The sequence below is a fragment of the Phasianus colchicus genome, chromosome 3 (genome assembly GCF_987193195.1).
Source record: "Phasianus colchicus chromosome 3, bPhaCol1.hap1.1, whole genome shotgun sequence".
NCBI classification, from domain to species: Eukaryota; Metazoa; Chordata; class Aves; order Galliformes; family Phasianidae; genus Phasianus; species Phasianus colchicus.
In genome coordinates, this window is record NC_143438.1 from 38,362,370 (window position 1) to 38,374,377 (window position 12,008).

The 12,008-nt window shown below is 39.9% G+C and overlaps 1 protein-coding gene across 1 annotated transcript; it reads left to right on the forward strand.

Annotated features, from left to right (window-relative positions):
* The first annotated feature begins 82 nt into the window (after window positions 1-82).
* On the forward strand, window positions 83-11,156 carry CYB5A (cytochrome b5 type A). The gene is made up of 5 exons (XM_031589036.2): window positions 83-318; window positions 6,366-6,494; window positions 8,334-8,363; window positions 9,927-9,961; window positions 10,798-11,156. The coding sequence occupies exons 1-5, from the start codon at window positions 175-177 to the stop codon at window positions 10,874-10,876; spliced, it is 417 nt and encodes a 138-aa protein (XP_031444896.1). The 5' UTR covers window positions 83-174; the 3' UTR covers window positions 10,877-11,156.
* Window positions 11,157-12,008: the final 852 nt, after the last annotated feature.

Here is a 12,008-nt window from a genome sequence, read left to right on the forward strand (position 1 = left end):
CGGCCGATAGCCTGATAACTTGTTTGAAAGGCATACCCTTCCGCCAATGAGAGAGCAGGAAGTGGAGGGGGGAGGCGGGCATCGATAGGCTGTTGGCGGGGCTGTATTTGGCGTCCGCGCGTGAGAGTGGGGCTGTGCTGAGTCGCGGCGGCGTGCTGTCTGTCAAGCGGGGACATGGTGGGCTCCAGCGAAGCCGGCGGTGAGGCGTGGCGGGGCCGCTACTATCGGCTGGAGGAGGTGCAGAAGCATAACAACAGCCAGAGCACCTGGATCATCGTGCACAACCGCATCTACGACATCACCAAGTTCCTGGATGAGGTGGGTGCCCGCGAGCGGGAAGTGGCCGTAGGGGGCGGCGGGCTCCGGGCGGCTCTCGGGGCGGCGGCTGTCCGCGGGCATCGCCTGGGCAGTGACGGGAGCCAGCTGCTGCTTGCGTTAGGCTTGCGTTGTTTGCAGCGCAGCCCTCTCAGTGCAGCTGCGTTCCCGGGGGAAATTCTTAAGGGTCAGGGTGTTCCACGTGTTGGCGGCTCCGTAGAGTGGTACCCTTGCGTTAGAATGGTCCGTAGTATGCTTTACTCTTTGCCCTCTTTGCGTGCTTTTGGTAGCTGGCTATCTTCAGGAGCGAAGTACTGATTTTTGTAGACCGTCTGAGGCACTCCAAGGTATTTACAGGTGACGGATAAGGAGGAACTCATGCTGGCCTCATGCTGGTGCGTTCTGGGTTATGGTAAATGCTTCTCAGCAAAGCAGGAATTACGTTAGCTGTTCTATAGTATTACTGGTCAAACTCTGCTCCCCCTGGGGCTTTTCCTTGCAGGTTCTAAAAAGCTTAACATATTTCAGTAATTAATTTTAGGCTACTAAAGTAAGGCTACTGGTCTTTCTGAGAGTGCTGCTAAAACAGCATCTCACTCTTTCCTGATAGGGGATTACACATGAGTGTCACAGAATCACAGAATGGCCAGGGTTGGAAGGGACCTCAAGGATCATGAAACTCCAACCCCCCTGCCACATGCAGGGCCACCAACCTCCTCATTTAATGCTAGACCGGGCTGCCCAGGGCTCCATCCAATCTGGCCTTGAACGCTTCTAGGGACAGGGCATTCACAATCTCTCTGCTTGTGTTCAGTTTACCAGGGAGTGAAGAACTGGGAACAGCAGCAAGCTTCACCAGTCTTATTCCTCAGTTCAACAGGAAATCCTTCTAGCTAACGCCTTAACTTTGGAAATATTTTCTTGCTGCTTCTGGAGTTGAACACTTTCCAGTGCTTCACTGTTAAAAGACACCCTGGATGTTCTCATGCTTAAGATGTGAATGATGGTGCTGCCTTTCACTACTTCACAGTACTTTGAGGGTATGTTTTGACTGTGCAGCTGCTATCTCTGCATTAAGGTGGTAGATGCTTAGTGGAACTTGGGCTTGGGGAACCATCAGCCTTTGTCTATACTGGATTGTGTTTAGTAAGTGGTCTGTGGGTGAGGTGTACACAGTGTGACCGCATTGGCTTAGTTTCCTAAGGCCAGGGCTTAATAAAATCCTTTGAAACAAGGATGGAAGTGCTGGAGAAGAAAAGGATTACATACTTTGATGTCTTACTGCAGATAAAGACTCTAGCAACTGCTTTTTTTTTTTCCTTCCTAGTGGAAACTCTCTTAAATTTTATAATTTGAATATGTATCTGAATTTTCTTTGATATCAAGGTATATCCTCTTAAGATGGGTAATCCAAAGAGCTCAGTTTTTGGAGTGTGCTGTTTGAATGTGTTTGACATGATAGACCGTGCCTGAGACTTCGGTATCATCTTTTTCATTTAAAGATTGTTGGAACCCATATTATTGAAAATTTGGGAAACTTTTTCATAGTTTTGGCTCTGACCTCCTCTAGGAAAAATTAGCTATTAGAAGTGATTGTATACTCACAGCAGGATATTATGGCTATATCTGAACTGCATATAATTAATTACATTTATAATATTAAATGTAAATTAATGAGTTAAGCATGGTGGTAATGTTTGATCATGTTTTTAGGTAAGAAAATAAAGCAATCCTGCTGCACAGGCTTTGACAGCAATCTAACAAGCTAAACAAGTAGTTCAATATATTTAAAAAAAAATAAAAACTGAAAAAACAAAATAATCAGTGTCTTGATCTCTGCTTCCTCTTGCAGTAAGAGTCCTCCTAATTTCTTTGATGGGATCTTGATTGGATTACATAAGCTTGGCAGAGAAGCCAATGTGAATGAGAACGCCTCTACCTCAGAGAAATTATGTTCTGGAAGCACGCTATGGAATGTGTTGAATATTCACCTAGTGCTAACTTCATGTTTAAGTTACTTTAGTCATTTCAAACATTGCTTTGGAAACACTGTTCAGAGTGAAAATATTAATGGCCATTTTTCATAAGCTGAGAACTTGTGCTTTCATAGCACTTCCTAAATGGGATGGAGAGCTCTCTCTTTTGGAATGCTGATTGAATTAAGTGCAGAAAAAAGAAATACTATTTTACTGTGCCAGAAAGAAAAATGGTCTCTCTGCTGTGTGGCAGTGAATTCACATTTGTGTGATATGGTGATATTCTGGAAGATGGGGATAAGTTAATGAATAGCTTGCATCAAAAGGTGCCAGTAGTAGCACACTGTTAAGTCTATCGATATACCACGTGAATTCTTACTGCAGGACCTTGCAGTCTAGAGATTAAAGCTACTGTTATGGTGAAATTTGCAGGGGGATTTAAAAATGCTTTGAAAAAGAGCAATTCTTTGCACTCTTCCTGTGAAACGCTGCAGGCTGTAATTGTTTTGGAGAAGTGGGTGCTCAACCAGTGAGTGTTTTCTTTGCGCTGTGTATAAAACCCTAATGATGGCTTTCAAAAATACAACTCACAAGGAGGACTACTCTCCTATGGCCTTAAGTCTTATATGACTTTAAAATTTCTGTTCTGCAACTATAACAGTTGATGGAAGTCATTTGGAGGACTTCTAACTGCATGAAAGTGTCCTTAAAAGACTAACAGCTGTTTTCTTTTCTACACAATAGAACCAAGGGTTCTCAGGGCACTTCTGTCTCTGCTTCTGGTGTGTTTTGTAGAGCACAAAACTGGTGGAGGCTTTCAGTTATCTCCTCAAAACTTAAATTGGACTGAAAACTCAATTCACCTCTCAGTATGGGGGGCGGGATGGGATGATAAGGATTGTGAATTATGGTAGTTAAACTTAAACAATCTTGAACTATGACACTGGGGAAGTTGCGTGACTGTGGCAAGAGGGAGAAGATCTGATAGGTGTTCTGGATGGAGTAACTGCAGACTTTTGACCCAGATGACAACAATGAATTTAACTGCTTGGTTGCTTTAAATCTAAATGTGCTGCTGTAAGGATTTAGTCTATGCTGCCTTTCTACAAACTTCCATTACACGTGCAACTTAGATATCTATGTTGTTAAATTGGGACAGTCTTTGGAATGAGCTGGAGTAGCTTAACTGAGCAGCAAAAACCTTTTCATTTCCACTGAACCACAAATTTATCTGCAAAAATACTTATATCAAAAGAATTTTGGTTTAGGGGTCATTAGTGGTATAGTCCATGAGCTTCTAGTTCCAGAAAGCTTTTCTTATTGCAGTGGAAGTTCTGGTAGCAAGTTTTCACTTATCATGTGGAAGTGTGAGCAAAGGCTGTGCACAGACAAACTTTGAGAGGACTCAAAGGAACTTTTGATAGAGAAGTAATTTCTTGTCATTTGTGAGACTTTACATTTTCCCTTTCTTGTTAGGGGAAGTGAAGTCTTCTCATTAATTGCTCGTTTGCAGGCTTGTAAATTTTCATTTTTAAGCAGAGTTATTGTCAAAACAAGATGTGTGAAGTTTCAAAGTAGTTTTGTCTAATAGGTTACTAGTAATGTCTTCTGCTATTTGGATTAAGTTGGAAACGTGTTTATCTCTAGCGTGGTCCTGCTGATACAAGGGGAAAAGTACCACTGGTCCAGCTTTGGTGGCAGAGGTCAGACTGAATTTGACTCGAGCAGCTGATGTGTGGCAGAGTGTTGGTCATGGTCACGCTTCCTCTATGATGACACTGACTACAGAACCATGGTATTGGAGGAATCAGTTGCTGATCAAACTGAAAACAAATCCATCCGAGGGAGGCCAGAGTGCCTTTTGGAACTGTTCATGTAGCTCCATGTTTATAGCAGTACAAGGGAAGGATTTGGGAACACAGTAATGGATGATTGTACCGCAGTTTGCAGGTGGTTTGTTAAAGTACCCTGTGGAATGGCTTTAACTTAAATGCAGTTGTACTGCTAGGAATCTAGTTGTTTGGCATCTAGCTGAAGTTAATGGTGTTCTATCTATCTACTTCTATGAATGAGTAGGGCTTGGATTCACTTCAGTGCATGAATTTGAATGTAATTGGTATTAGTGCTTTATAAATTGCATAACTGCGCTTCCTTTTTGCTAATTGTTGACGACTTTGTCAGCAAGCATGTTTTCCAAGAAATTTTGCTGCCTTTTTTGCTGAAGGTGTACGTATACTTGACAGTAATCTTTCCACGTGGCTTTTCATGGTCAATACAGTGTGACATGCCTCTGTGAATAGTGTGTTTCTGAGAGCACAGTTCTTAAACATAGTATAAAAACATTGTTGAATGAATTCTGTGAGGACTGAGTTGCAGCAATATCTAGGAGAACCCGTTAGATCTAAGTTCAGCATTTTAGACTTGGACTTGAACAATCTCTAAACTTTTGTTCACTCCTTTCCCTGAATACTTATCAGGCTGCATTCAAGGGCAGGATTTTAGTGAGCATGTGCCATGTTTGCACGCCTGTTTGCGTAATCTTTACTCTGCATGCACTCTCTTAACCTTTTTTGGCGCAGCTACTATGGCTGATATTTCTATCAGTTGCTTAATCTTGCTTTTGCTGAGTCATGCTAGAGATCCTTCGCCATTCTAACTTTTTTCAGGGAAAACAACCCTGCTTTTGAGCAGCTTTCTCAATCTGTAAAAATAAACATGTGCCTTCGTGAAGATGAATTCAAGCTTTGGAGTTCTGGCATAGTTGGAATACTGTCATCTTAATCTATATGAACAAGTCTTCTTTTGTGAAAGAAAGGATTGATAACAAATTAACACGAAGGATTTGAAGTAAATGCTAACTTCAGTTCCTTAGACTAGTATAAATGTTTGTGTCACTTTAATCTCCTGTAAGAATGACTTTTCTGCTCAGTTACACACTAAGCAAGATAACTTTAAATACAAGTTTCGCGTACACTCATCTTCTTAGATTCTGTAGTCAGAAGCCTTAATACTGGAATTAAGGCACCAACGCCTTATTTCCTCTGTCTATTCTCAAGTAGTAGAACTTCATGTTTGCCTTACTCCAAGGCTAAAACAGTCTCAACTTGTTTACCTAACAACTCCTGGTGTTTATGGAATAGCTCCCTGCTTCCAAGTTGAGCAGTGCATCTTTTTGGCATGTTGCTCATCTGATAACTGATGAACTTGTTTGATGCTGAGAACTTGCTGAACTACACAATATGATGTCTTGCTGTATATATGCAGCCGATTAATGGATAAAAATGTAGAACTGCGTGCAATTCCAGTGCATCATGGGGAAGTAGTTAGCAGGGAGTTTGGTTAAGGGAATGGTGATGAGTTGAGGTGAGTGACTTCTTGCCGTCTCACTGCTTTACCAGCAGTGGAGTCTTGGGATTCCATACTCAGCTAGAATGAAACTGCTTTTTTGTGTGTGTCTTGTATGTGCTTCCAGCGCTTCTTAAGCTGCACCAAAGTAGCTGGCTTACTGGATAATTATGGTATAACTTTTTTAGGAAAGAACGCCTGGAGGTTAGGAGAGGAGGCTCCATCCCCAGGCTGAAGCTGGGATTACGTAGGTCAGGTCAGGTTCCTCAGAGCTTTGGAGAGGCAGGCTTAAAAGGTGGAAATTCTGCATGCTCTTTGGCCAGCTTATTCCATGTTTGATTATTCTTTTTATGTGTATCTTCCTTGCTGCAACTTATGTTTGGATAGAAATATTTCTATCCAAATTGTGGAGTTGTGAACACAGAGCGTAACTTTAGATGACAGTTTGGCTGTGAAAATACTGTCTGTTTCTGGTAATGTTCTAAATGCTGCTTTAGCTGCTAGGATTATGCTTCTTGCTGGTCTGTCACTGATGAAGTAGAGACCTTTTTTTCTTTGATTTTGGCCTCTGAGAAAGATAAAGCTTTCTGGTTATTGAGAGAGTCTTATATTTGCTCTAAGAAGTCTAGCAAGGACTTCTGTTTATTTTCAGAAATAAATATATGAAATTCCATATTTAGAATCTGGGATGGTTTTCAATAATGAATTCACACTGGTTAAAAATTGCAGCACCCAGGTGGAGAAGAAGTCCTCAGGGAGCAAGCTGGGGGAGATGCTACTGAGAACTTTGAAGATGTTGGCCACTCTACAGATGCAAGGGCACTGTCGGAAACATTTATTATTGGGGAGCTTCACCCGGTGAGTATGCAAGAATACCAGTACTTGATGTTTTTGTGTGTAGCCATTTTGCTGATATTTTGCTTCAAGATGTGGAGAGTTCCCAGTTTGGTTGGATGCTACTCTGTAGCTCTGGATGGACCTGATCTGGAGAAAGTCCTCCCTTATGAAGTGAATTGACTAGTGCAGAATCAGGATGGTCACATCTCAAACGTGGCTTATTTGGAATATTTCATAGCTTTGTTTTTAAATAAGTTGAGTATGGAATCATGCTGTTTCTGGTGCACCCTTTGAGCTTTATATAATGAGACTCTATAATTCCTGAAAGTTATATATCCAACTGTCGAGAACCTTTCTAATGTCAACATGCTGAGTGCTTACTCAGCCACTCTCATGCATTCATCATTGTAAATGGTGTGCCAGACTTCCATCTCGGCCTTGTATGTATATTTAGAAGCTTTGTATGTATATTTAGAAGACTGCTTCAGCAGAACTGTAGAATCACAGCATGGCTGAGGCTGGATGGGACCTCTCGGTCCATCTGCTCTAGCAGGGTGCCCAGGCCCATGTTTAGGTGGCTATTGGAGATGTCTGAGGAGGAGACTCCACAGCTTCTTCGGACAACTGTAAACTCTCTTGCTCAGTCATCTTCACAGTTAAAGAAGTGCATTCTGATGTTTAGATGGAAAAATAAACCTGATTCTTTGTCTATCTTCCCTGTCTTTGGTTCCTTGTGTCTTGCAGTGTGCTGATGTTGCCTGCTTGTCAGTTTCCACTAGATCATATCACTTTTCTTTTTTTGTACTCTTCATATTTACTGTTCCTACAACAACTTTGCTGCCTCAAGCTTTGAAGGATAATTTCTAGCAACAGAGCTGCTGCCATGGCTGCCTTCTGTATGTTGTTTATAAGCTCTCCAATGGCAGTAGTTGAAAACCACTTACGGGAGATCTAGGCAGATAGCGTGCAGAGAATTGTACTTTCCATCCCTGCCTGTTCTCTTGTCCTCACTGATATTTTTTGTCATGCATTTGGGGCAGATATGTAGTACTCAAGGCAGTGATATCACACTGATCTTGGGATCAGAGTCCTGATCCTGTACCTATCTGAGGTTCTCTCTTGATGAATATTACTAGTGTAAGCCTCTCCTAATATGAAGTAATTCAGGTGTGGTGCATGTTTGCAGTCCTGCAGATTTGCCATCTGTTTCGGGTGGCAGCTGATACCAGTAAAATAATTTGTATCCTGGCTGCCAGTCCAGTTCATTCTTGTTTGACAGGTGCCTGTTTTCATTTGGAACAAGCATTTCAATAGTTTTGTGTACCATACACTTTGAACAGTCACTAAGGTGCTGTTTCTTTTGTAATGAATGTGACTGTGCCATGTAAAGCTTTAAGAGTTTGTGAAAGATCCATAGAACCTGAGACCTTTGCATTGGAGATTATACCAAACTAGTTAGGTAATTGTGCTCAATAATATGAGTAGGCTTGGTAGGAGTAAACTAGTGCTGTTGCAATCCATGTGTTAGCTTAAGGAAATGCGTACTGTACAGAGACAAAAGAAATGCGAAAACACTGGTAGAAGAAATAATTGAGTGCAGAATCAAGTTTTACTACTTTACTGTCTCATGGCAAGTATTATACAAGGAGGTGATCTTGTTTATAGTAGCTGAACAAAATACACTGACATCTCTTTTGCAAGTCTCTTTCATAGTGGAAGAATAGATGCACATTAACGGATGAGAATTGTGAATTGAATTGAGTGATTAAATGTATTTTATTTATTTATTTATTATTTTTACGTCCTGGGTGCTCATCTAGATGTGTTTGTTTTTTTTTTTTTTGCTTTATTTTCCTGCAGGATGACAGACCGAAGCTTCAGAAGCCGGCAGTAAGTGTGTTTCTTGCAATGTCATGTTATTTCTTTTGAGTGTTAGGTGGTGTCTCTCTGTAAAGACTCAGCAGCAAAAATAATTAACTTTATTTAAGTGTGGTGTTTCTGATCATAGGCCTCTTAAACCTGTTGATCTGGCCTTATAATTTATTTTTCCTGTTAGCTTTTCTTTTCTCTAATTTTTGTGGTTTCTAACAAAGAAGTTAAGTCTTATGACATTATACTACAACAAAAAGATGAATCTAGAATCTGTCAGTGGTTTTCTAGTATCAGTTTAAGAAAAATATTTATAGACAGGATAGGTTAAGCTTATGCTTCTAAACAAAAGAGAAGCAAATGACTTAACAACATATTGGCATACTGGTAGATAGACAATTCAGACAGATTTGATAGCTGTAGTATAGATCAGTTAATGAATCCTTTTCAAGATGCTGTTTGCTTCCTGACTACTGCAGCAGACTTTGGTGTCCTGTCAGTGCAATAGTGTATTTGTTCCAACATATTCTTCTGTCATCATTAAAGTTGTGTTGGCATTCAGCTTGTGAACTCCTAAAATTAGTGTCCATTAAAGAAGTAAGTAAATCAGAGATGAAACTGTACAGTTATTGCTGCTGAGCAAATAGAGGCTGGTTGGCTGGGACCATCTTCTGGCCTTGGCACGTCTGTTTATATGAGGTGTTAAACTTAATAGGTGTTCGACCGTGCTCCACGTGGTTTGACTTTAGGGTTAGTTCTTCATAGAGATATAATTACTGAGCCTTTTTTCTTTAAACCTAGCATTTGTTGTGCATCAACCTGTGACAGGCTTCTGAAAAAGTAGCCTGTTTAGACCCGTGGAAAGATGTGAGGAATCTCTTTCACTCTTTGAGAATGTTTATAGTGCAGTCATACTGAAGGAATTCATTTTTCTGTTCAGTTTTAATCTTAGATCTTCAGCGCCATGTGCAATTGCTAATCCAGAAATGAATAAGTAGGCTTAAAAACTGTGCAGCCAGCATTTGATCTTACAGTGATTCTTTTTCTTTGGAAACCAAATTTAAAAAAAAAAAATGCATATCTATATCAAAAGATATAATAACTTGCCTGTTATTCTTACGAAGTCTGAAATGCCACACTAACAGACTGAGCTTAACAAGCCTCATTTGGATGTAAATCAGGACCTTGCTTCTGTGTAAGAGTCTCATGTATTCATTTGGAGTCCGTTCAATTAGATTTTCAGCAAGCAAGTGATCTTTGTCTTTTAGGCCACTAAAACTTTTCGTATGTAATCTGAGGTTGAAGTTTCATGAAAATTGGGCAGCAAAATTTCTTGTGGTGCGTTTTTTTTTGTTTGTTTTTTTTAAATGAATTTTGTTGCAATGTTGACTACAAAAACTGCTGCTATCTAGCTTCTAATTCAACAGTTCTGTTACAGGAAATCTGAGAAACTTTTCTAAAGTCAGAGCATTGAGTTGTTCTCAAAATTAGTCTCCCTTGATCAGTTTTGAGAAATTGAGGGGCTAGTTAAGTATGGACAGGAATATGTGCTTGATGTAAATCTCTCTCTGCTTTGCTTTTTAGGAAACTCTTATTACCACTGTGCAGTCTAATTCCAGGTACAGTATGGCATCTGATATCAAATTTGAAATTCCTCACAGTAATGTTTCCGAAGTTCAAGATATAGCACCTCTCTGTAGGAAACAGATGTGGAAGGATGCTGCATAACAAGTTCCATTGTGTGTGTACTATAGTTTGGCATCTGTGTGCCATTTTACATGCATCTTAGTGTAATGTCTAGATTTTTTTTTTTTCTTGCATTAATCAGGCTCTACCAAATTGCTTACGCTTACAAGCTCTCATTTCTGGATGCTGTTGGCTGAATAGAAGACATTTGATGCTATTAGTGATGTGTCTTCCATTTTTAAGATTTGCCACAGGTGTTGTATCTAAGGGAAAGAAGAGGATTGTCTACAAGAAGGAAAATCTGTCAGTGGTGTGGGGGGTGGGCATATGTTCAAATATCATTAAGTCATTATTTTTAAAGTTATACTTTGCTTACTGTTGCCCATTGCTGAAACCTCAGAATAACTTTCTACACCCCTTGAAATGAGAAGCTGGGTATTTGAAAGTTGTATTTGAATGTTGTTAAGTCCTAAATTTCTATGAAATGGTTTTGGAATGAGTGATATTCTGGGCATGATGCCATGATTTTAAACACATCTGGAGTCTTCCTCTTTTCTAGCAAACAAATTTGTTTTAAGCTTTAGTGCACAGTCTGAAGAGGACAGACTTTTTTTTCTTGGCTAAAGTGTTACTGGCCTAGGTGTTCTGCTCTTGTCTTAACATTCTGTATTTCTTAGGGTGGGAGGGACAGACGCTATTGGAACAGTGACTTTTTGAAACTTGCTGGGTGTCATTTCCTGAAATACTTATTTCAAAAACTTCTTCCTAGTTCATGGTCCAACTGGGTGATCCCGGCAATAGCAGCAATTATTGTGGCCCTGATGTATCGTTCCTACATGTCGGAGTGAGCATCTTACTGAAAACTAATGCAAGAAGAGACTGATCTGGGAGAGAATAGAAGCAATCCTAACCCAATATATTTCCAGACAAAAGCCTGATGTCTGAAGATAAATTCAACTTTTTCAGAAAACTGAACAATTCTTTTCTGCTGTGCACTTTCTTAATGTTGCCTTCTTATTTGCTGCTGAAGTAATAAAAGGCAGCATTTCTTTTCGTATAACGATATATTCTCTAATGAATGATTTGATAACTGTATTAGTTTCTGTATTAAAATAGTTTTGTAAGTAGCATTCTGATTCTGGTTACATCTTTTTAATCTGTAATGGGTCTGTAGGGCTTTCTTTGCATATAAATTTTATAGCTTTAAATTACTACCAAAATTTGTACATGTATTTGTCCATGTACGCAACTTAACTTAAAAATCATGTCTTCTTAAATGTAGAATGTTTGAGAAAGAGGCTAATTAAAATAAACATAATGGAAAAAGTTGGGTATAGTAATGAGTACAGGTGCCTGTAAGTGTGTGGGTCCTGCCAGCTGGGCTATGAGAAGATAACTTTCCTTCCCTCTTGCCATGTGCTCTTAGAGTTGTTACAGGTACTCCCTGCTGGCAAGCTGTTCTGTTTGACTGCCATGGGAAAATTAAAAGTAAAATATGAAATCCACTGGCCCAGTTACGTCCGTGAACTGTTGAACTGTTCTGCAAAAACAGGCAGAAAGTGCTCTGTAAATTCCACTACAGGTAATATAACTGCTACTGATTAATACTGTTCTTGCCAAGCACTCAGGTGACTCTGAAACTTGTTCTGAAACTTCTAGACTTGTATGCAATCTTCAACTTTATCATGGTATGTCGTGAAGGAAAAAAAGTGATGCTCAGAGTCTGTTTCTGACTGTTCTGTTATGTGCTCCTTGGTGCTTTACTACGGAGAGATGACCATTTTCTGTGCTAAATACAGGACAACTGAAAGTCTGCATTTTGTGGTGAATTTTTTTATTTTTATTTTTTAGTCATATATAAATGATCATGAATAAAAGTTTAATTGCTTACTTTTTCCTGGCTGAAATACACTCATTTCAATCTTCTTTGAAGTTTTGGAAGGGATGCTTTTGCCTTTTGGGGCCCTTTTCAGGTGAACC